Here is a 26807-nt window from a genome sequence, read left to right as displayed (position 1 = left end):
AAATAGCTTATGAAGGGATCGAAAAAGTTGATCCTTTTTTAACACCTATTAAGATCCTGACACTCTAGCATATTCCAGCTACAGCTTTGCTCCCAGTAACTACTGAACACTCATTACACTCAAACAATTTGTATTATTAGGAAATTGACAGGAAAGCAAAACTTCCTGATGACTAGCACAGTTTGTTTCAATTAAACCTTTCCTATGTTTTATTTTCTTTCTACTTTTTTCCCCCAGAAGTGAGATAAAAGGAGAAAATTTAGATCAATTACAAGTTTGAGTCAAAGTACTGACACAATTGTAGAGAAGACTGGAAAAGGCGACAGTAACAGGAGAAAAATGCTGACACGGCTGTAGCACAATTCAAGTTTATTCCATTTGTTCTTGCAACACAAAACTTAAAACACAGTATTATTTAGCATTCTGATGTACATGAACTAGGATAATATGAGAAACCCAATTGTGTCAAATGTATTACATTGTGGAAAAAATGAACTCAACCATATCAAAACGCACAAAGCACTAGTCGTCTTCCATTACTGCTTAGAAAGATATGATTGTTTCTCCATTTACAAAATAGAATCAGGACAATTTAAATTTTTTAAATTTTGCATGCAAAACACTGCAATTGCTTATGTAGGAGGGCACTCTCACCAGCTTCTTCTATACACCATCGAGTATACAGTATTGCATGGAAGAAAACAGCAGCTCAGGTGAAGTTTTAGGAAAAAAAAAATCAAATAGGTACACACAGATTTGAAATCATTATTTGGGGGAAAGAAATCAATGAGTGGAGGCCTACTTGCTTGCAGCTTCCGCCCACCGCGTGAGTCACCTCCCCTCCATGCCCCACTGGGTTTAGAAGGTGTGCTGGGCAGAGAACTACTTGGCCAATTCCAGTGCCGTAGGGGAACTGTAATCTACAGATACCAGCCTGAAGCTGCAAGCGGGGGTTTGTTACATACTAGTGTCGACAGGTCAATCACCTGTTTTCACTTGCTATAGTGCATACAAAATGACTGACTTAATACAAAACTATAGAACATGCAAGATTTCTTCTGAGATGTTAAATATTATTTCAGTGGAGAACAAAACTTATTTAACCTTCTACTAATGCATGTAGTACCAAAAAGCAGACAAGGTTTTAGCTTCTATTACTCAAAATATGAACATTAAGTGTTGTGAATGTCTCTGCCAAGTGGTTCAGAAATACATTATAAATAACCTAGTTAAAAAAAAAAAGAAATTATAAACCATCTTGGTCAGTCTAGTCTATGTTTGTTATTTTTCTCAAGCAATCGCTTCATGATTACAGGTTTTACAAAACGGCTGAGAAAGAAGAAGCAGGCAAAGTAGCCTCTACTGCATTACGCAGACACAAGGAAACACGGCACAGAGGTCCCCACGGTCTCGAGACCAGGTGACCGTAGAAAGCAGACCAGGTCGAGGAATGAATGATAGGACAATGCACTCTCTGCAGTCACCAACTACAAAACACTTGGAAATTAAAGGCCAAAAACTGCGTGGAGGGTAAAACCAAAGCCTTTAAAAATTTTACGTAAGCAGTGTGCCAAGAGGTGGAAACAAAGATGACAAAACACATTGTCACTACGCTGACAGTTCAGGCTGACAGAGTGCCCTCCTTCCTCAATGAGGGTAGCTCCGAGTTTCCATTTAGTGACGTTTATAAAGGACTGATTACTGACTTTCAATCCAACTCCATAGGCTGCATTAAGGTGGCAGATTTGCCAAATGTATCAAAGTATTTAAACCAGCATTTTGTGATTGTTTTCTTGGACACAGGGAAATTACAGGGTTAGGCTAGTTGTAAGTGAAAAAGCCACAGGATTAAAAAAAGGGTTCATGGGGGAAAAATATACACACACACAAATGCACACACCAACCAGCCAATCAGCAACTGGTCAGTAAGATTTGTTACTGGCCAGGCTGACTGTTCTTGATACTAGTTTAACCCTGCTGTAGAATGCTACATCGCCTAAAAAATCATCATTAATTCTTTATTATCCACAATCTGAATACAAGTCCCTAACCCACCCTCCCCACCCCCTTTTAAAAATTTGAGGTACATTCAATTATTGCATGACATGGCTAAGGAAAAACCCTAATATTTTTAGTAAGCTTATATGGATGGCAAGTCAAAGGAATCTTAATATTTTAAATGCGAGACAGCAAATTTAAGGGAGTATGTTTTAATTAGCTGTACTGCTCATGAAATAAACATTAGAAAATACGTCTAAATATTTTCTGGAGGTCATAAGAACACCATTTTAGGGCACTGTATTTTAAGAACACAGAATATAATTTGAAGGTGTCACATTTTATGCAATGAAAAATAGAGAAAAGAAACAAAAATGTATTATGCAGGTGGGCTGGCATACATTCAGCAGAAGCCTATCCACAACTCGGGGAGACCTGGTACCAAGCATATTTTTGAAGGGATGGGGTTAAATTTGTTCAAACAGTAAATCTCACCCCAGTGATAGCTTTGGTGAAATAATTAATCAGCATCCAAGATGGGTCTGAGAGAGGCATTCCAAAGACTGTTCCTTGATTCTCCAAACATGAGGCCAATCCATTCAAAGATCAAATGAAGAAAAATCCATAGGTACTAAGACAACTGTTCTCTCTTTATATGACACTAAGAGGCTTATGGCTATGATTCTATTTTTAAATCCCCTTTTACTACCAGCAGGAGTTTGAGAGTGTTTCAATGTTCTATAAATGGCTGAATCTAGAGGAGAAAAAAAAAATGCATACTGGAATGATTTCTCCTTTAGACTTCGAAAATTTGAGATTTTATAAATAAAACTAGTCAGTTGTATCTAAAGAGACATGAAATCCATGTGAAGGGGGAGAGGAAATCCACAGTTCAGCCGTCCAGCAGTTTAGGAGTGTGCCCCCTCCTCGCCTTAACTGAGCTTCCACATAAAGCTGCAAGTCACCGAGGGAAGATTTGGTCACCAACCACAGGCAGCGCTTGTGACTACGCCAGGAGATCCCCACTAGAGTGCATCTTAAGGCAGAAGGCTAGAGCTAATTGCTTATCTCAGCACCCTAAGTTACGTCACAGCAGCCACTACTGTTGGCACAGGTAGGGCTACCAAAAATGGAGAGTGGGCCTGGGTAAAATCAGACCCTCAACACAATCCAATTAATACATTAGGGAGCTGAAAAGGTCAAATGTTACTGGTATATTTAGTCTTTGCTCTCCCATGGGTATAAGCTGTGTAGTTTACTGGAGATGGAAAAGAGGCTGACCTGATCAGGAATCCTAGTAAAAGCCTGATCTTGTTTTTTCCTCTCCTCCCAAACATTGTTTGTTCTGGTAGTCTGATTTGTTAGGAATTTCTCTCTCCCCTCACCCCTCTAAAAGTATTTTAGCTGAAGAAGCTGGCAGATAGAGAGTGACAGACAGACAGGCAGCAGTGTGAGGCCACAGGAGAGTCATTCTTTCAGAGCTGTTAGCCCATCCGTCCATCACTGAAGAAGGGCTTTGATTGCCTGGTTGTCAGTGGCTTCAAAGGCAGTCAGTCCATCTGGACCTTTCACAGTCTTATCAGCACCCTGGAAAAGAGAGGAGAGCGCCTTCATCATTAAATGAGCCCACAAACAGGAGAAGAGGATGAAAGGCTCGATTACTTGAATAGGTGAAACTCCTTTCTTGCTGGAGTCCATTCTATTGAAGGAAAAAGCCCAAACAGTTGGTAAGGTTACAGAGGAAGTCGTAAAAATACCAGATTATCTTCTGGGCACTAGAAACTATAAACTACAAACACAACTTGCAAATAACTTAGGCAATGACTGGCTTTTATTTACACTATCATGTACTTACCCAATTAATTAAGCTTTAAAAAAAATCTTGGGCGTTCCCACCGTGGCTCAGCAGAAACGAATCTGACTAGCATCCATGAGGATGCAGGTTTGATCCCTGGCATTGCTCAGTAGGTTAAGGATCTGGGGTTGCCATGAGCTGTGGTCTAGGTCGCAGATGCGGCTTGGATCTGGCATGGCTGTGGCTGTGGCCAGCAGCTAAGCTCCAATTTAACCCCTAGCCAGGGAACCTGCATATGCCATGGGTGTGGCCCTGAAAAGACAAATAAGATCTCTGTGTGGTACAGAAGTGGGAGGGTGGGAGGGAAATCATTTTGCTAAAGAAGAAAGTATTAATGCGACAAAATTATTTTTTCTTCTTTGCAATACTTTTTGGACAGTGCATAAGTATTAAATATTTCTAAAATCCAGAAGTGTCAAACTTTAATTTTAGACGAATTCCTAAAGAACATGTACAATATTGGTCATTATACTTACAACAACTTAGCAGTAAATGACTGGGATGTGGGCTCTAGCCTAGGAATCCTCTCCAGCCTGTTCTCAACACATCACGTGGAGAGTGCTGTTCTGGAGTATTTTCCTTGCAACATGACACTTAGAGTTTTGAGAATGTGTACATATACTGCTGTGTCCATCTATTCTTTTCATCTATCTTCCCTTATTAGAATAAAGATTCAACGGGAGTAGAAATCTTGTCCGTATTATCCTCTCGAAAAGTGCCTCGTGTGCAGTAAGTGAATTGGCTCCCAAACCAGGTCGGACCCTCTTTAACACTCCCAGAGAGCAAAATCCCACCATCTGAGGGCTCTCTGCTAGGTCCCACCCAACTCATCTTTATTTCCCAAAGAACCTCTAGGCTCCTGTCCTCTCCCCATCGCCAACTCTCTCACTTTTCTGTTCTAAGGCCTACAAAATTGTCTAAACTTGGCATAAATGGTCCCTAGAGACTAACGCTAGACAAATTCACCAGTCTCGTCTCCCATTAATCCTCCAGAATGTCTCACCATTCCTGAATGTACCAGATGCCAAAGCCTTCATACTTGCTGGCTTCCATGTGGAATGCCTTACCCATCTTGTCTTTGGCAAATTCATTCGATCATTCAACAAATATTTACTCAAGGCCTGATGTACAGACACTGTGTAAGGGGCTGGAAAATCAAAGAAAAACAAGATAGAGTCTGCCAGTCTGGCTGGTATGGGAGAAAGACCCATCAGCCAGTAGGACATGGTGGGATGAGAAGAGGCACACCGATGAGCGGGATCCTACCCCAGAATGGGATGCGGTAGGATTAAGGAAGTCTTTGTGGATGAGGAAGTGCTTGAGCTGAGTCCTAATAAGTACCTACAAGTTGATTAGGTAAACCAGGAAGGAGACGACGGACATTCTAGAAAGTGTTAAGTCATCACAAAGTCCTCCTCAATATGACTATGAAAGTCTCTCTTTTCTCGTTTTCTAATTGGGTTTAGCCACATTACGGAACACAGAGAACTTACAGTCAAATGGGACAGAAATCGGAGTGAGAACTTCAGTGTGGTAAGAACTCCACAGGTTAAGTGACAATAATAGGGACCACTGTATTCAAAACAAGTTCTTATTCATGTCGATAACTTTTTATGGCTAGCCCCATAAAGAGTAATTCTGCATTAATAAAAAGTTGTATGTCGGGCGTTCCCGTCGTGGAGCAGTGGTTAATGAATCCAACTAGGAACCACGAGGTTGCGGGTTCGGTCCCTGCCCTTGCTCAGTGGGTTAAGGATCCGGCGTTGCCGTGAGCTGTGGTGTAGGTTGCAGACGCGGCTCGGATCCTGCATTGCTGTGGCTCTGGTGTAGGCTGGCGGCTACAGCTCTGATTCAACCCCTAGCCTGGGAACCTCCATATGCTGCGGGAGCAGCCCAAGAAATAGCAAAAAGACGAAAAAAAAAAAAAAGTTATATGTCGCAGGGAACATCTGTTGCTTTTTAGCCGCCAGAGTTCATGTCCCTTTCTTTTGATAATGGCATCCCAATTTCATTTGTGGGAATCACTTGTCTCCCTGTGGAATCCTGGGACTGTAACTAAGCGCATGTATTTCTGTGGCATCACTCAGAAGAGACACTTGAGAAGTTTCTCCTATCTAGAGTCACAGCTGCCGTAGCTCTGGCCTCTTCTGAGCCTGGTTCTCCAGCTTTCCTGCTGATTCTATGACTAGTCCAGTATCTTCAAACATTACTTTTCTACTTGTTAGAATCAATTTTTGCTATTTGTAACCCCCAAAATCTAGCTGATAAAAGTATTTAAGATTTTATATGACTCATTTTTCTAATTATCATACAAACTAATCACAGAACGGAGTACCCCACCACAGAACTCCTAATTCTATAAGCCAAATACAGTGAACATCTTACTGTTTCTGTCTACTCTTCTGCCCTAAAAATGTGCGTATTTCTTTGAAAAATAAACAGGTAACCATAAGAGAAACAGAGTGATTCTATATCAGAAAAAGAAACTTAACCTTTTGTTATTGTTCTAGTGGTTATTTCCAAGGCTCTAAATGATATATTCATGCCGCTATTTGAGTTAACTCTACATATTACTTTCTGACTCCTGATACATGGATGAAGCTAGCGTACCACCACCTTCTCCCCCAAATCTCAATTTCTTAAACTTAAAATAGCACTTTGTTTCTGCATACATTTGTGATATATTTTTTAAACCTGTGTTTCTTGCTCATCAATTTTGAGGGTAACTCATTTCTCTATAAAATACTTTGCATACCTTCCCATCACTCCACCTCCTAAATCGCCAAATTTCTATTTTGTCAAGATTAACTTTTATAGTCTATAAAAACTGGGACTCCCCCTCCCCCAAAGTCATCATATTATACATTATATCCCCAGGAATTATTTATCTTAGAACTGGAAGTTTGTACCTTTTGACCACCTTCACGTCTACCCCCCACCCACCATCAAGCTGTTCTCTGTTACCTATGAGTTTTGTTTTGAGATTGCACATAAAAATGAGATAATACAGTACTTGTCTTTATTTCACTTAGCATAATGCCCTCAAGGTCCATCCATGTTGTTGCAAATGGCAGAGTTTTCTTTTTTAAAAAATAGCTGAATAATATTCCATTGCAATATGTGTGTATATATTTTATTGTTTTGTCTACCCAAGCATCTGTTGATAAACACTGAGGTTATTTTCATATCTTGGCTATAGTAAATAATGCTGCAGTGAATACAAGGTATAGTTATCTTCTCGAGTTAGGATTTTTGTCCCCTTCAGATAAACACCTAGAAGTGGAATTGCTGGATCACATGGTAGTCCCACTCTTTTATTTTTTGAAGAACCTCTATACTGTTTTCCACAGAGGCTGTACCAACCTACAACCCCACCAACAGGGCACCAGGGCTCCCATTTTCCCACATCGTTGCCAACACTTGTTATTTCTTGTCTCTCTTTTTTTGATTGTTGTTGTGCCTGTGGCATGTGGAAGTTCCCAAGTCAGGGATCAAACCTACACCACGGCAGGGACAATGCTGGATCCTTAATCCACTGTGCCACAAGGGAACTTTTCCTGCATCTTTGATAGCAGACCTTTTAACAGGTATGTGGTGAAAATTCATCGTGGCTTTTAATTTGCATTTCCCCTGATGATTAGTGATGTTGAGGAAACTTTTCTTGTACCTTTGGTCATCTGCGTGTCTTCTTTGTAAAAATGTCTATTTGGATACTCTGCCCATTTTAAAATCAGATTTTTCTTCTACTGAGTTTTTTTCTATTTAGTTATGTGAATTCTTTATATATATTTTGAGTATTAATGTCAAATCAGATATATAATTTGAAAATTATATAATTTGAATAGTTCTAACAGCTTTTTTTCTTCTTTAAGTGCTGTCTTTAGGGTTTTCTACATAGAATATCGTGTCATCTGCAAATAGCATTTACTTCTTCTCTTCCAATTTGAACGCCTTTTATTTCTTTTCTTGCCTAACTGCTCTGGCTAGGGGCTTCCAGTAGCATGTTAAATAAGTGGTGAGAGGAAGTATCCTCATCTTGTTTCTCTCTTAGAGGAAAGTTTTCAGTTTTTCCATCATTGAGTCCCACATCAGCTGTGGGCTTGTTGCAGGTGGCCTTTATTATGCTAAGGTATGTTCCTTCTACACCCAGTTTGTTGAGTGTTTTCATTAGGAATGAATGCTGAATTATGTCAAGTGTTTTTTCTGCATCTATTGAGATGATCATATGATTTCTACCCTTCATTTTGTTACTGTGGTAAATCAGATTAACTGCACGTGCTGAATCATCCTTGTGTTCCTCGAATAAATCTCAGTTATCATGGAGTATGAGCCTGTGGAATTTAGTTTGCTAATATTTGCTGAGACTTTTTGCATCTATGTTCATCAGGAATATTGGTCTGCACTTTTCTTTTCTTGTGGCATCCCTGTCTGGCTTTGGTATAGAGGTAATGCAGGCCTGGTAAAATGAGTTTGGAAGTGGTCCCATCTGGACTATTTTTGGGAAGAGTCTGAGAAGGATTGGTATTATTTCTTCTTTAAATGTTCAACAGAACTCACCAGTAAAGCCACCTGGCCCTGAATACTGATAGATTCTTACAGCTAAAATACATAAACAATGCTTAAATTAATTCTAGGTAAACACTGTTCACTGTGGTACCTGGCAGACTACTATGATTAGTTTTATTTCTACTATTTCAATATCACAACCCAGTGCAACCTTCCCAAATGATAGAATTAGGAGATCCACACCTGATTTTCCCAGGACCTGTTCACTCATTTACAAATAACAACTTTTGACCCTATTTGTTGTGGTCTGACTAAACTGCTCTGAAAAAGAAAGGCTTAAACACAATGGATTTAAACTAAGTTAATTTATTTTTCTCTCAAAGAACAGCAATGCTAAGTGTGCTGACCTTCACGTCTGCTTCCAGCCTGCTGGATGCGGGGTTGGGGGCTGGGGTGGGAAGTCCCGAGCAAGCGGCTTCATGTTGTGAGTGATGACCTGGAAGTGACCCACATCATTTATGCACATCCCATCAGTCCAGCCTTAGACATACAGCCATACCCACTGCAAGGCAAACTGAGATACAAGGAATAGCTAGGCTGCCACATGCCCTGATAAAACTTTTGGGTTTCTCCTTCTAAAAAGAAGAGTAAAAAATGGATACAGAAAACAATTTTCAGCCTAAACTATACTGCCCTGAAAATACTTTGGACTTAGTCATTAATATCCTCTAAATGTCAAGTTCATTCAATGTTTGTGGTATCTGAACAGTGATGACGGATTTATTCCTAACTTATTACAGCCCTAGCTCTAATGACAATATTATCTCCAGGTTCTGCCTGGCCACCTCTCCTTCCTCCTGCACCTACTCCTTCCACTCTCCACCCCCACTTGACTTTCTCTGCTTTATTTATATGCTGGGATTCTCCATGTTTCTGGCCTTTGTCACTCTTCACCACTTGCTGAATATGCTTTTGCTTGATCATCTCATCCATGTTATGATTTACCTTCCAACTTTTATCCCCCTTTTGAACATCTCTCCTGACCTTTAAGCCCATATATATATATATATATATATACACACACACACACACACACATATATAAATAAAAAATATATATGGATACATGCCAGTGAGACTTACATACTTTAAGTCCCACAAATATTTTGAACTCAACCTTTCCTAAAATGAATCCAGAATCTTTTCCTACAAACTAGTTTCTTTCTCAGTAGTATTCATTCTCTACCGTGACAAAGAATGACCTTCCAGAAAATGTGGAGACACCACATACAGTTTTTCTTTACTTCACCTGTAATGAGTCACCAAATCCTTAGACCATAATGTTCTTAACATTCTTCACCTATCATTGCTACCACTACCTTCTTGGTTCAAGATTTTCATATGAAAATTCTAAGGCAAAAGTCTGTTTTTTCATTTCTCACACTACTCCAATTCAGACTCCATACATCTGTTTGAGTGACCTTTGTAAAATGCCAGTCTTATCATCATACTACCCACCTAAACATCTTTAATGGCATCCGCACAGAAGAGAGTGAGATACGTAACATGATGTATAAGGTAAAATCTGCTCACTACCTGCCTGTTGAATCACAGTTTTTGCTAAATCCCTTTTAGCCTATGTTGCAGCTGTGCTGAACAATCTACCTTGTTCTCAAGCATCATGCTCTTTCTTTCTGATCCCTGTGACCTTACTCACACTGCTGCTTCTGCTTGGAACGGTACTCCAAATTTCTAAGATTGAGTTCAAGGATCAGCCGCTTTTGAAGTTACATGTGTCATACTTGAAGATGTAATGACATCCTTATTTACAACACACTAGCCTCTTAACTCCCACAACCACACTTGACCTCCTCTTCCTTCAGATCCCTGCTGTGTTACACACACACTCCCATCACAGCCATCACAACACTTTCATGCACTTGTTTTACAGTTCACTAGATGAATATATGGAAAGCAGTAACCAAGCTTATCAGTCTCTCGATTCACAAGGGCGTGCACAGTGTAAATAGCAGGCACTCAAATGAAATGATAAGAATTAAATGTTTGATGCAAACTGTTGCCTTTGGAATGGATAAGCAATGAAATCTGCTGTATAGCACTGGGAACTATATCTAGTCACTTACGATGGAGCATGATAATGTGAGAAAAAGAATGTATATATGTATGTGTGTGACTGGGTCACCTTGCTGTACAGTAGAAAATTGACAGAGCACTGTAAACCAACTACACTGGAAAAAATAAAAATCATTAAAGAATTAAATGTTTATTAAATATACTGATATAGAAAGGGACTATACATACATAAATAAAGGACTAGATAAAAACTGTTATTCACTGAGGACAAATTATTGTGAGTAGCTCAACAAAACACTGCCACTGTGATTAGGCCGCCCCTTAACACCACATAAAGTAATTATTTCCAGGTAATTTCAATATTGAAAACCTTCAGTTTGGATTAGAATCAGGACTAGGTTCATCTGCTTATATTTAGGACATGATTCAGGCTGTGATAATGTTTCCTGGAAAAGGAGAAGGTGGCTACAGCCAAGTTAAGAGGCCCAAGTACAGAGATGGGCCATTTGTCATTCTAGGGAGTAAAATGCTTTAAAGCCTTACAAGTAATTTCTTGATTTTCGAAAGTTACGGTTTTAGATAATCAGGTATTATCTGATAGTAAACTGCAAAATATGAGAAGTGTTTAAAAAACTCAAGTTATCTCTGTTCTTGAATAGAATAGTTGACAATGTAGCTAGAAAGAAAGATAACAGCAAGAGTGTGTATCTTTATCCACTTCTTACTTCAGATAGCCCAATTCTGCTTTATGCCACCAGTTCTTAATCTGCACAAATTAGGCCAAGAAAACTTGGGTTGGTAACATTTTAGAATGAAACTCTTAAATGAGAAACTTGTACTGAAGTTACCTGACATTATCGAGACGAAAGGTTTTTGTGGTGAAGATGATTATAATTATACTACTGATCAATTGTTAGTATACCAAGCAACTCTGTTTCAACGCAAAATTTAGCATTTGGGCACGCGCGCGCGCGCACACACAAGTGCACCAAGACTTGGACATTTCTGTACGTGTTGCTAGACACTGTTTTATACCTTAGAATGTAACCATTATCTCAGAAATAACATGATTTGGTATATTCAACTCACTTTTGGAAAGAAGGAGGTTAGAATCAAATACAAAATGAATACCTGAATGAAAAGTGTATTTTCTTTAATGTGATATTTTAAATGTCTCATAAGGACTCTTAAAATGAAAAGGAACAAAGTAGTTCTTTGTCCGTTACATTCCATGAGGCCCTTCTGGAACTTCCCAGTCAGCTGGCTCCCTCTCCTCCTGTATGCCCTTGCTGATCACACTTCAGGGCAGTTACTGTAGCTTGGCTCCACGTCTCCTGCAACCCTCTTCTCTACACTTTCCTTTCCTATAGAAGCTGAAAAAGTAAACAAAAAACAAACACAAACCTCCAGCCTCCCGTAAAGGTAATGGTGGCCATGTGGCACAAATCTGGCCTCTCTCCTGGACAGCTTTCCTCTTCCAGTAAAGCTCCAGGGGAGAGGGTCTTCAGCTCTGTCCCCTGGTCTCCCTGCCTAAAACACACACACAACGCCTGGAGCAATCATCTTGTGAACACAAAGACTGGGGAAGACGGGAGCAGAGTTTGGGGTACTGAGGACACAGCGGAGCCAGCTGCTCAGCCTTGCACTGCATGCCTTCAGGCATCTGGTTAAGAGCCACTGCCCCTTTTTTGGCTGTGGCATCCAGTGGGCTGCAGCAGTGAAAGCACTGAATCCCTAGACTACCAGGGAACTCCCCCTCTTTTTTTTTTTTTTTTTGAGATATAATCAATATAGAACACTGTATTAGTTTTAGATATACAACATACTGATTTGATATATGTACATATTGCAAAATGATTATAAGATTAGTTAACACCGATCACCATACAAAGTTCCCAAGTTTTCTTCTTGTGATGTGAACTTTTAAGATATATTCTCTTAACAACTTTTACATACACAGTACAGTATAGTTAACTAGTCACCATGCTATACACACACCTCCAGAACTTACTCATCTGGTAACTCGAAGTTTGTACCTTTTGACGCTCTTCACCATTTCTGACCCCTCCAACCTGCTGACCCCCATCTCTGACAACCACTAATCTCTTCTATCTGGGAGTTTATTTTTGTTCTAGATTCCACATGTAAGTGAGATCATGCAGTATTTGTCTTTATTTTATTTAGCATAATGCCTTCAAGGTCCATCCATGTTGTCACAAATGGTAAGGATGTACTGCACAGCAGGGGGAATGTAGCTAGTATTTTAGAGCAACTACACATGGAGTATTACCTTAAAAACTGTGAATCACTATACCCTACACCTATAACTTATATAATATTGTACATCAACTACACTTCAATAAAAAAATAAATAAAGCAGGTGGTGTGGTTCAAGGACATACTGAAGCTGGCTGCAAATTCCAATTTTACTAGAAATTAGCTATGTAACTTTAGGCAAGTTTCTTAACCTCTCTGTGCTACTTTCTGCATGTATAAATGAAATGGTAAACCTAACATGATTTCTACAAAATATTCTAGTTCAAAAATTCTATTTCTGTTAAAATAAGAACTAATTATACGGTGGAATATTATTCAACCACAAAATGAGCCAATTTCTTGTTTAAATCTCCACAATCAGAAGTTTTCGTTAGTTGAACTTTACTTCTCTTATAGCGCTTTCCACAGGCCCTAATCACCTGGTAGGTGTGCTTTCCTGGCTATGCCACAGGACCCGATGTTAAATCCAGCTTTTCTAACTTCAGTGCCGTGCTCTTCTTCTGCAGCATCCTGTGCCTCTCACCGCACCACAGGGAAGGACATGTATAAATGACACCACTTGCCTCAGGAAGCCTTTAACTGACATGATGGGATAAGTGCTGTTATTTAAATCTCTTTCAAATGAAAAAAAGAAAAGATTCTTATAACCTCAATAAACTCTTAAGAAGCTGAGGCAGTCACCCCAACTTATTTCTATAACAATAACTAACAAATGAAGACCCCACCTCTGAGCAATGAGGCATTCCACGTGTCTTTTCACTTGCTTTCTCAGATGGACACAGTGACTATATAGGGACTACATTTTCAGGTGCATATATAATGGTCTTGGATTTGTTTATATCACTCATGTGAAAATAGGATTTTTAACATCTCTACTGCAGTCATATCTAGCAAGAATAGAAAGATCATTTGAAGGTTTCAGAGAAAAGTTCACCATGGAAATACAGGGCTGGGGTAAAGTATAAAGGAGCCTTCAAATACTTTCTTCAAAGACAAACAGTGAACTATTATATTACTCATGAGGTGGAATATTGTAAGTTTTAGATGAACAGGTTTATTTGTACTCAAAACAGTTATTTTCATAAAACCAGTTTTTCAGGGAACACTCATTTTTATAGCAAGTCTTCCCTTTTTTTGAGAAATTCATCAAAGTTTCTTGTATCAATCCTAACTGGTCTTATTATTTGCTGAGAATTTGACAATCTCAGTACTGTTGCCAATGACTTGCACATATCATCTCATTTAACTACTTGGCTACACTGAGAGGCAGTGCAATACAGTGGTTACAAACACAAGCTCTGGAGCCAAAGTGATGGGTGTGAATGCTAACTCTCCTTCTAACCAGCTGTGTGATCCTGAGAAAGCTTCCTAATGACACGTGGCTCAGCTTCCCCATGGTAACATGGGGAATAAAAATCGTGCCTACTTCACGGCGTCACTGTGTTGATTAAAGGAGTTCATACATGTGAAGCTCTTTAATGGTATTTCCTATGTACAAGCACTATTTTAACTATGAACTAATTTATCCTCTCATCAACTCTATGTGATAAGTACTGACTCCATGTTGCAGAAAAGAAAGCTCAAGCTGAGATGGTAAGGAACTTGCTCGAAGCCGTAGGGCTATTAAGGAAGAAGTGAGAACCAAATGATGTCATAACACACAGTTTATGTCACTAGCACAAACTATCTAAAATAATGACATACTCCAGTCTAAAAGAGCTAAATACGTAAAACACAACGATGAGCTTACAATGTACATACTTGTGGATGACATTTGTGAGATGACTCAAAAGAGCTTAACAACTGTTTTATTTCAGTTATTTAGAGGGTGAATTTTCTAGCTCCATCAACTCCAATAGGCCTTTTATAATGCAGTTCTTCTTAAAATAAGGCAATTCAGAAAGGCATCGCTGATTTCTCTGCAGGTTACATGGCCTAAAATCTTTTTGAAGCCTGACTTGCCTGTGTTATACAGAGCAGAACTTGGGGGGTTCCAAGTAATCATAACATGTGTGCATGAGGATGTGTGAAGCTGTTTAGATTTTATTGGGAGTGGAACAGTGAGTAACTTTAGTAAAAAATGGTTGTACCTACACGCACACCTATTTGTTTAGGCTGAAAATTCAGGGCTGACTACTCAGCCCTGATATCTTACACACTTGATTTTCAATTCAAGCAGCAAAATCTCTACCATAGATACTTCTTGAGGCTTTGACAGTGCTGGTGTTTGAGAGGGGTATTAACATTTTATTATTAACTGGCTGCTAGATTTTTAATACAGCACAGAAAATACAGTGAGAAAATAATGTCAATGTTATCAGACGAAATGGTTTTCCCTCTTTTTAAAAAATGTTTTTATTGGAGTATAGTTGACTTACAGTATTATATTAGTTTCAGGTGAATTGCAAAGTGAATCAGTTATACCCATATCCATTCTTTTTTCCACCATATAGGTTATTACAGAATATTGAGATTTCCCTGTGCTATATAGTAGGTCCTTATTAGTTATCTATAGTATATAAACAGTAGTGTGTATATGTTATTTCCATCCTCCTAACTTATCCCTCCCTCTAATAGTTTCCCCTATGGTAACTAAAGGTTTGATTCTGAAATCTTTGAGTCTGTTTCCATTTTGTGAATAAGTTATTTGTATTGTTTTAAATTAGATTCTACATATAAATGATATCATTTGATATCTGTCTGTCTCTGTCTGACTTAACTGCACTTAGTATGATAATCTCTAGGTCCATCCATGTTGCTGCAAATGGCATTATTTTGTTCCTTTTTATGGCTGAGTAATAGTCCATTATATGTATGTACCACATCTGTTTTATCCATTCCTCTAATAATGGACATTTAGGTTGCAGGTATCTTCTCAAATTATGTTTTTTTCTGGATATATGCCCAGGAGTGGGACTGCTGGATTATATGGTAGTTCTACATTTAGTTTTCTGAGGAATTTCCATACTGTTCTCCATGGTGGTTGCACCAACTTACATTCCCACTAATAGCGTAGGAGGGTTCCTTTTTCTCCATACCCTCTCCAGCAGTTATTGTTTGTAGACTTTTTAAAAAAAATTTTTTGTCTTTTTGCCTTTCCAGGGCCGCACTCGCGGCATATGGTGGTTCCCAGGCTAGGGGTCTAACAGGAGCTGTAGCCGCTGGCCTATACCACAGCAACGCGGGATATGAGCCACATCTGCAACCTACACCACAGCTCATGGCAATGCTGGATCCTTAACCCACTGAGCAAGGTCAGGGATCGAACCTGCAACTTCATGGTTCCCAGTCGGATTCGTTAACCACTGAGCCACGACGGGAACTCATGTTTGTAGACTTTTTGATGATGGCCATTCTTACTGGTGTGAGGTAATGCGTCACTGTAGTTCTGATTTGCATTTCTCTAGTAATTAGTGATGTTGAGCATCTTTTCATGTGCTTTTTGGCCATCTGTCTTCTCTGGAGAAGAGTCTGTTTAGATCTTCTGTTTTTTAATTGGCATTTTTTTTTTTTCAGTATAAAGCTGATGAGATATTTGTGTATTTTGGAGATTAATCCTTTTTAGGTTTTTCATTTGCAAAGATTTTTTTTCCCATTCTGTGGCTTTTTTCTTTTTTAGTGGTTTCCTTTGCTGTGCAGAAACTTTTAAGTTTAATTAAGTCCCAATTTGTTTATTTTTTTATTTCCACTACTCTAGGTGGTAGATCAAAAAAGATTTTGTCAAAGAATGTTCTGCTATATTTCCCTCTAGTTTTATAGTATTTAGCCTTATATTTATGTCTTTAATCCACTTTGAGCTTATTTTTGTGTATAATGTTACAGAATATTCTAATTTCACTCTTTCACATGTAGCCATTCAGTTTTCCCGGCACCACTTATTGAAGAGACTTCCTCTCCTCCATTGTATATTTTTGCCTCCTTTGCCACAGATTAGTTGACCACAGGTACATGGGTTTATCTCTGGGCTTTTTATCCTGTTCTACTGATCTGTATTTGTTTTTGTGCCAGTACCATACTGTTTTGATGGCTGCAGCTTTGCAGTATAGTCTGATGTCAGGGAGTCTGATTCCTCCAGTTCCATTTTCCTTTTTCAAGACTGCTTTGGCTATTTGGAGTCTTTTGCATTTCTATATAAATTAAAAAAAATTTTTTTTTGTTCTAGTTCTGTGAAGAATGCCATTGGTAACTTGATAGGGATTGCACTGAATCTGTAGACTGGGTAGGATGCTCATTTTGATAATACTGATTCTACCAACTTAAGAGCATGGTATATCTTTCCTTCTCTTTGTGTCATCTTTGATTTCATCAGCATCTTATAGTTTTCAGAGTATAGGTCTTTTGTCTCTTGAGGCAGGTTTATTCCTAGGTATTTTATTCTTTCTGGTATGATGGTAAAAGGGATTGTTTCCTTAATTTTTCTTTCTGATCTTTCATTGTTAGTGTACAGGAATGCAAGAGATTTCTGTGTAATGATTTTCTATCCTGTTACCAAATTAACTGTTGAGTTCTAATAGTTTTCTGATAGCACCTTTAGGATTTTCTATGTATAGTATCATGTATCTGCAAAAAGTGATACTTTTACTTCTTTTCCAATTTGGATTCCTTTCATTTCTTTTACTTCTCTGATTGGCATGGCTGAGACTTCCAAAATTATGTTCAATAAAGGTGATGGCAGTGGACATCCTTGTCTTATTCCTGATCTTAGAGGAAATGCTTTCAGCTTTCCACCATTGAGAATAATGTTAGCTGTGGGTTTGTCATGTATGGCCTTTATTACGTTGAGAAAGGTCCCTCTACGCCCACTTTCTGGAGAGTTTTCTTTATTAACAGTGACTACTGAATTCTGTCAAATGCTTTTTCTCCATCTATTGAGAGATCATATAGTTTTTCTTCTTCAATTTGTTAATGTGTTGTTATCACAGTGATTATGTGCAGATACTGATCAATCCATCCCTGGGATAAATCCTATTTGGATTCGGTTTGCTAGTATTTTGTTAAGAAAGATGGTTTTCTGTATTTTCTTAGCAAACTGATGTTTAGTAGTTTCTACCCTCTGTAGCAATGGTACATAATACATTAATCATTTTGACTTCCTTTTTATAAAAGTGAGTTAATCTTTGTTGTGTTTATCACTTATTTATTATTCCATGAATGTACAGAGTAGCCTGAAACAGTTGTGGGTCACCAACATCAGAGCTGCACAAGAATCAGCGGTTATGTATTTTTGTTGTAAGGTTTACAGCAGACAGCCTAAGGGGGTAAATTCTTTGACACAGTGTAAAGGAGAGAAATGATGGAAACAAAAAAGCCAAGTTTCTTTGGACTTTTCTCTCTCAGATATAGCTTAATATGCTAAACATCACCAGTAACAAATGAATTTATAACTAGAAATATGTTTTCTATAATCTAATAATAAAGCAGTAATGATGTTTTAAAAACTTTCATTAAATTTTCAATTCATGAGATTTGTGATACTCATTTGTATTTTTTCTACTTAGTTATAAAGAATTATTGTTCTAACAGGTTGAATGGTTATTTTTAATAGCAGTAGGTAGCATATAAAGAGCAGAGTTTATTTTTTTATTTGTGGGGTGTACCTGCAGCATATGGAAGTTCCTGGGCTAGGGGTCGAATCAGAGCTGCAGCTACCTGCCTACACCACAGCCACAGCAACAAAGGAGCCAAGCTGCCTCTGCCACCTACACTACAGCTCATGGCAATGCTGGATCCTTTACCCACTGAGCGAGGCCAGGGATGGAACCCACATCCTCTTGGATACTAGCTGGGTTCTTAATCCGCTGAGCCATGATGGGAACTCCCAAGGGGCAGAGTTTAAACACACACTAGAGTAAACTGAAAGCTTACCTGTCTAAATTCTAAACGACAGCGAACTTAGCATCTTTAAAAGATAATACAATCAAACACTTAAGTGGTTTCCTTTCTCCACAATACCGTATAGTGGGAATATTTAGAAATGGATTAGAGAACAAGGCTACCTGACTTCTTAAAATCTTTTAGTATCAAAGAGATTACATAAATTATAAGGAATTTTAATAAGTATTATAGGAAATTTGATATATTAAATACTATATAATATTAATATTACAGGAAGTACCTAACATGACAGTATATTAATGATACAGGCAAATTTATTATTTCTCTTAGAGAATTGTTTCTTTGACCACATAGAAACCAGATGGAGATGCCAACTTATGTCCAACTGTGAAAAATAAATGAATTTTGGACTTGTAAACATCCATCAGCTGCTATATGATTCAAGAGTACCATTTCATGATTAACCTCTTCTAAAACTGTGTTCATGCAACACTGCTTTTATTCAGGCATTTGAGATTTTAATCAGGAAGATTACTTCAGTAATGTTTTTATACACCTTTTCTTTGGCTGCAACAGTGGCATATGGAAGTTCCCAGGCCCGAGACTGAACCCAGACCACAGCAGTCACAATGCTGAATCTTTAACTGCTAAGCCGCCAGGGAACTCCTATTACATATCTTCTAAATATTTCTCTTACTCCAAAAATTTCCGGTCAAGATTTTTTTAGGGGAAAAAAAAGGAGGAACCTTATTCAACTGTGAGATAAATACAATTTAAAATGACAGGTGCTTACAAGGTCTGACTTGTTGCTTTCACAAAATCAGGCTGAAGTCTCTGAGGTGTGGCCTTTCTACTGACCGCTGTGCAGCCACCACCTCTTCTCTGTTTCATACTCTCACTTGGGCTTCTTACTCCTTGAGACTGCTAAATTCACCAGGATGCTTCTCCAGCCTGCACTTTTTTTTTTTTTTTTTACCTGCTTCATTTGTCTCCTCTCACCAGTTTTATTAATGTTTCTCAGCTACTCTGGACTTGGTGAGAGTACCAAGAGCTCTGCTCCTTCCCTATGCATCGTGTAAGTTATTACTCAGCAGTTCTACAGTTTTACCTTATTTTTTAAATAAATGTTTTGTATTTCAGTATTTGTCTAGCTTTATTCACATACTAATTTCTTGATTACCCTCCTCTTGCATCTAACTCAGTCTTTCCCTTTGGGTTTAATTTGTTTCTTCCTGAAAGTGCATCCAACTCTTCACTCATCTGTTGCTCAAGGGTACTGACCACTTCTGGGCTTGAAGCTGCCTTGGATCAGCTCCTACCTTTTTCAACAGTCCTCTCTTGCTCATGTTTGGGAATGTCTTCTTCAACCTTATCCCACCCGCTTTCTGTCTCTCAAGAATTCATTCTAATTCCTTGTCTAAAGCAGACACTGATTCATTCATTTTAAAAACATCTTTTCTGTCTGTTACTGGAGGGCAAAAGGGGATACCATGGCATGTGCTCAGACCTCAGTTACGAAGTGGAAGTCCCACAAGTGTTGATCTCTGCTTTTCTTTTATGGATGTTATTAGTTAAAAATTAGGTCAAATACTTATACGTGCAGAAATACATATAATCATTTCACATAATTGTCCCTGATGGTAAGTCTGAAAGGCACTCTCAAGTAGTAGAAAGAAGATGGGTTTTTTTATTTTTTTGCTTTTTTAGGGCACACCTGTGCCATATGGAGGTTCCCAGGCTAGGGGTCAAATCAGAGCTACAGCTGCCGGCCTACAACACAGCCATAGCAATGCAGGATCTGAGCCACATCTGTGACCTCCACCACAGCTCACAGCAACGACCCACTGAGTGAGGAGGCCATGCAGCATCCTCATGGATACTAGTAGGATTCATTTCCACTTTGCCACAATGGGAACTCCCCCAAACTGGCTTTTGAATCATATATCCTGGAGCAAATCTTGATTTTATTATATTCTGTTTGACTTCAGGTTATTTAACCTCAGTGAGACTGACGGTCACCTCGTCCATAAAATGCAGATTATTATACTTAAGTATTTGAAGATTATATAAACAAAGTACCTAGCACTATTAGATTATGTTAGATTCTTCTTTTGTCATATGGGCAATAAGGAATTAAAGGTTTTAAGTTCCTACTTGTGTTATAAACTACATCTTCCATTGCATTAAAATAAAAAAAAAAACACCTTGTCCTGTAAGTGAAGTAGCATATCACATAGAGTTTGCTAAAGGCAGTTCTTCTTTATTTTTGTAATTTTTGTTTTTCCCTATTAGTTGTGATCATATTTAGTTGTAAAATTTATTATTTTGGTTTTTCCCCCCAATCCAAGAATATATCAGTGGAATTATAGTTGGCCCTTGAATAATGCAGGGGTTAAGGCACTGATCCTCTACACACAGTTGAAAATCCCTATGTAACTTTTTGTCGGCCTTTCATATCTGTGGTCCCTCCACATCAATGGATTCAACCAGCTGCACACTGTGTAGAATACTGCAGCATTTACAACTGAAAGAAATCTGCATGTAAGTGGATCAGTTCAGTACAATAATTTGTTGTTCGAAGGTCACCTGTACATTAGTGATGTAGACAAATCTGGAAAACTTCTAAGCTACATACTTTTAAAATGAACTCATAATAATACATAAGGGTTCTCCTTTTTCTTTTGTTTTTTTTTTAAAATTTCTTTTTAGGGCTGCACCTGTAGCATATGGAAGTTCCCGGGCTAGGGGTTGAATCAGAGTTGCAGCTGCCGGCCTACACCACAGCCACAGCAACACTGGATCTGAGCTGCATCGGTGAACTAAGCCACAGCTCACTGCAATGCCAGATCCCTAACCCACTAAGCGAGGCCAGGGATCGAACCCGCATCCTTATTGATACTAGTCAGGTTCGTAACCCACTGAGCCACAATGGGAACTCCAAAAGGGTTCTCCTTTTGATAAAAGGCAGGAGAAACCAAATTTCCTAATACAAACATTGACTGCAACTTAAAAATGCAGTGAAATAGCCTTATTTCATCAATTAAAGATTTTGGAAAAAGCATAGTTCTCCCCCGAACCCCAATTTAGCTAAGAGAGCTACAGGGTATTCATTAAAGCAGCTTATGTGAAAATAAAATCAAAGTAATTAATTTTGAAAAAGCAGAACTGAATTTCATTATGATGCTCTCAAAAAGGTAAAAAAAAAAAGTATCTTTCATCTAAAATAAGTAGCTCTACATGGTTATAACTGATCTGCCCTCAATATAGCTATCTCTGAATGTCACCTATTTAGCCACAAAAATTAAGGCACAGACACAAAGGAAAGAATATTACAGGAACAAGTAAAATAAAAAATTAGTTAAGTCAGACGACTCAGCTTACAATCAATAATTTGGCAACACAGTACATATTTATAAAAATACTACTGGGATAACATATTAGGGCCTAACGTACATTCACATCAAGCCAACTTTTCAGGAACTCAAAAGTTCTCTTCCTAATGTAGAAGACTTGTTAATAATGGAATCTTCTAACCACGGGATCTCAATGACCTGGAAACCTGTTTTGGGAATAAGGAATATAAAATAGAACAACGATATTCCCTAGCATGAGAATAATTACACCTTGTTTTGTTTTTCCCAGGAGGAAAGAGAGGCCTATCAGAGAGAAATACAGTTCTTACCTAAGGTTGAGATCTGGCTAGGAACTTACGGGCATCTCACTTAGGAAATGATCAGAGCTCTAAACTAAAAAGGAGCCCATGGAGGTTTTTATTTTCAGAAAACAAAACCTGTGGCTGGGTAGAAAAGGTCAGGGAAAGAGCGAGAAAGAAGGGGAAGGGAGGAGTCATTTGTTCTTGTTTGTTTTTTATTCTGACTTATGAACTTATTAATTTGTAACTGAGATACAACTGACATGTAATACTATTAGCTTAATTTGATTTGATATGTATATATATAGTATGACATGATTATCACAGTAAGTTTAATTAGCATCCACCACCTCACATAATTATAAATCTTTTTTTCCTGTACTCTCTTAGCAACTTTCAAATATAATGCAGTATTGTTAACTGTTCCTTTTATTCTACACGTAGCAGATGGATTGAGGCCAGAGGAATTAAATCAACACTGAGAAAGAGCCTGAGAGATACACAAAAAGAAATCAGATGCTGGTCCTGGGGCTTAAGCACATGGGTAAGATGTGCCTCAACCACAGAGCCATGAGAGTCAACACGCTCTTTCTTCACGGTTTAATCCTGTCGGAGCTGGGTTTAGTTATTTGCAATACAGAGTCCTAACCAATAAAATACCAAAATTGTATTAAATCGTTCATAAAATATAAATTAATATTCAAAGCCTGCAACAACCAGTCTTTAATTTAATATGCAAAAATATTCCCCTAGGGATGAAGTTATTCAATAGTTTTCAAAGGTACTTTTTAATCTTTTCATGGGTTGAGGGAAGGGATGCACAGTAAGGAAAAAGACACAAGGGCTAGAAATCTTTGTGAGCACAACCTAACACAGATTCTGGGTCCATTACAGTGGCAATGAATAATATTTCTATTTATTTTGGCTTTTCATATCAGTATGGTGTTTAACATCTAAAAATTAGTGTTGATATACACCAAAACATCCCTAAGCCCTCCAAAACTTGCAAAACCACACCACCGCACATTGAAAGAAATCCAGTATTTGTATTTAACATGAAGGTATAGTTAAAACCCCTAGTTTTACAGGACCCAAATTAACTGCTTTAAAGACACTGCAGCAAAATAACAGTATTTTTGTCAATCAATGTTGAGACAAATGTGCTTTTTTTCCCAATGTTCTCCAAATCTTACTGAAGATGAATCTATGAAGCATAAAATCCTCTTCAATCCTTTTTGTAATAAAAGCTTCTATTTATTGAGCACTTACACTGTGTCAGGCACTGTGGCAAAATGCCTCATGTACATGACTAATTTAACTGCTATTTCTTCGGTGCTTCTTTTAACACGGCTTATTTTAAAATTCCAAATGAGGAGTTCCTGTGGTGGCTCAGGAGAAATGAATCTGACTAGCACCCATGAGGATGTAGGTTCGATCCCTGGCCTTGCTCTGTGGGTCAAGGATCTGGCGTTGCCGTGAGCTGTGGTGTAGGCCGGCAGCTACAGCTCTGATTTGACCCCTAGCCTGGGAACCTCCATATGCCATGGGTGCAGCCCTACAGAAACAAAACAAAACAAATCCAAAATGCCATGTTATGAATAGCACTTTCCAGGGTATGGCCTGAAAAGATAAGCTTGGGATTGATATTGGTACCTTATTTTATGAAGATTTCTTGTCTTTCAACATTTGCAGGTTCCATCTAATACAACTAGAATGGTTGCAACTGACTGGTTAATTCTGAGGACTTTGCTATTACAAGCTCTTAGATGAAGTTCAATGACAAAATAGTGGGAAACTACAAATTTACCACGATCTCAATCACATCAAAAACCCAGATGACTTGGAGAGTCCTTAAGGCAATCTGCCTCTAATAATCCTGCCCAGGATGTGCCACGAAAATTTCAAACTGGGGTTACCCGAAGGGTGGTATGTGAATCTAGCACCAGTCTGTAAACTGTTAAGAGCCCCGGACAACATTTTCTCTATTACCTGGTTTGGCTAACTTTTTTTTTTTTTTTTTTTAATATCAGGATATTCTTGATGAGGAAGACTGTGTTGACTTAAATTCTAGCTCAAGCTCCTTACCCACCATGAACTGGTAACAAAGAGCTTGTGGACCAGTTCCTTTGAGCAATACTGCTCTAGACCCCAATTTTGGATCTTACCTCTGGTGTTATGACTCGGATGCCACACAAAATTTAAGTAAATTAACAACCCAACACTTAGCTTAAATGGCTACACATAATGGAAAAAGCAGTAACAATCAGCAATTACCTCACCTTTGACAGAAGCAATTTCACACAGGAAACATGACCTTCATAGACGGCAGAGAGAAGAGGTGTAATATGATGCTTATCTGGAGCCTATGAAATAATAGATACAAATCACCTTATCCATTTTTTCATTTCTTCCTTTCCAGATCCAATTAGAGAAAGCTTGTAAATATTTCAAAGTCAATGTTTACCTATTTGCCTATGTAAAATCACTTCATAGCTACAAGTTTTCTACCTCATACAGCTGCCAGAGGCCCTAGCCCATAAGCAGTTTCTCCCTGGGAGTCAGCAAAGTGAAAGAGAGGAAGCAGGGTTTTGACCCCAGCTCAAATCTGGGTTCTACCACTTACTATGTGACTATTAACCTCTCTGAACCTCAACTTCCCACTATGTAGACATGTCAATAAGGCCCAGGAAGTGAATCTTGGGAGGAATGGAACATAGCCACCAGCGAGGCAAAAGACTGCCATAACTGGGCATCACCTGCAAAGTGAAAAGTTCTCATTCACTGCCATGGTTTCTTAAACATTTTTCTAAAAAATCTGAAAAGCAGCAGCTACAAAAGGCAACAGCCCAGAGGTGACTGCTCCTGTCTGATCTTGGTCCAAAAATCCAGTTTAGGTTCCTCAGATGACTGAAGCCATTTGCTACTTATAGATAGAACTAATTCCCAAGTTGCTTTAGAACTTGAAAAGGAAACATCCTAACTCCTAGTTTAAAAAAAAAAAAAAAAAATCCTAACTATACATTTCTAAGTTACAAAAATTTGGTATAATTTTAGACTATATTCTTAATTCAAATGAGCTTTCCACAGATAACTATTTTACAAATCTACAGAAAATAATTACCCCAAGGTATACAACAGGAATTTTTTCTAGAATGACAGTGTTCTTTACATACATTAATATCTGCTCCTTTCAGCAGCAGAAATTCCAGGATTTCAAGCTGCCCACAATCTGCTGCATAATGAAGGGGCTTCCTTCCACCTTCTAGTGTCCGGTTGACATCTTCTCCCTTATAAGAGAAGCCAAAGGAAAACAATATTCATAAGGATAACTGAAGAAGGGAAGTGAGCATCCGACATTTTTACTTTCTTAAAGCCATGGGAGTTTCATGAATTACATTTCTTGCAAAGTGAAATAAGTAACCAAGAACTTGAAATTAAATTCTGTACAACAGCACACAGTACGACTGCAATTGAAATGATTAGTTAAGTTGAAAATAATAAAAATAAACGTTACATGTAATGAAATACATTACTGTACTCTATTTCTAAGGACTTCGATTAGCATGATGTCAAGATATGGCCCCCAAAGACTGGAGTATTAAAATATGTCATATGATCTATGTAAAATCTAAGAATTTGAACTTGTCAAAGAAAGCACCACTACTTTGATAGAGGCAGACATCATTATCACAAGGGTGATCAGTATTTCCTACTAAGCATTTCATTTCATTCAACATTTACTAGAGCCCTACTGTATGGCCAGCTCTGTGCACAGAGGGGACAGTGGTGAACAAAATCAGACATGGCTTCTAATTGCAGAGCTTACTGTGCAAATATTAATCAAATAATCACGTGACTAAACAAGGCGATAACAACATGTACATGTCACGAAAGTTGTGAGAATTAGACTACAAGAGCCATGTAAAGCATTTAAAATATTACAGCTAACATTAACAGAATATGTTTAGTTACTGTAAGTTAACAGAATATGCTTAGTTATTGTCAGTGATCTTTGTACATAACAGATATACCAAAATAACTGAATCAAGTCCATTACTTAGTCTTTTCATTTTAATGTTAAGGGTCACTATAGAGATAATGCATCAATTTTTCAAACAATGAAGTCATAACAATTCAAAATCATTAAATAAACAGAGTTCCTGTCATGGCTCAGTGTAACAAACCGGAATGGTAGGCATAAGGACCCAGGTTCAAACCCTGGCCTCAATCAGTGGATTAAAGATCCAGTGTTTCCATGAGCTGTGGATCCTGCGTTGCTGTGGCTGTGGTGTAGGCCAGCGGCTATAGCTCCGATTGGACCCCAAGCCCGGTAACCCTTCAGATGCCACCCTAAAAGGACAAAAAGACAGGAGTTCCCATTGTGGCACAGCGGAAACGAATCTGACTAGGAACCAGGAGGTTGTGGGTTTGATCCCTGGCCTTGCTCAGTGAGTTAAGGATCCGGTGTTGCCGTGGGCTGTGGCTGTGGTGAAGGCCAGCAGCTACAGCTCTGATTCAACCTCTAGCCTGGGAATCTCCATATGTGGTGGATGTGGCCCTAAAAACAAAACAAAAAAAACAGAAATCATGA

The 26807-nt window shown here is 38.4% G+C and overlaps 1 protein-coding gene across 1 annotated transcript in view; it reads right to left on the bottom strand.

Annotated features, from left to right (window-relative positions):
• Positions 1-352: 352 nt before the first annotated feature.
• The window catches only part of MTPN (myotrophin), a 63213-nt gene continuing 36758 nt past the window's right edge, over positions 353-26807 (bottom strand). Inside the window, exons 2-4 of the mRNA XM_047763156.1 lie at positions 25390-25503; positions 24496-24579; positions 353-3585 (exon numbers count right to left, since the gene is read on the bottom strand). Coding sequence (XP_047619112.1) covers positions 3499-3585; positions 24496-24579; positions 25390-25503 — 285 coding nt within the window. The 3' untranslated portion in view covers positions 353-3498. The remainder of the gene's footprint in view (positions 3586-24495; positions 24580-25389; positions 25504-26807) is intronic.

Source organism: Phacochoerus africanus, chromosome 16 (genome assembly GCF_016906955.1).
Source record: "Phacochoerus africanus isolate WHEZ1 chromosome 16, ROS_Pafr_v1, whole genome shotgun sequence".
In the NCBI taxonomy this organism is placed as follows: domain Eukaryota; kingdom Metazoa; phylum Chordata; class Mammalia; order Artiodactyla; family Suidae; genus Phacochoerus; species Phacochoerus africanus.
This window is presented reverse-complemented; position numbering and strand designations above follow the sequence as displayed.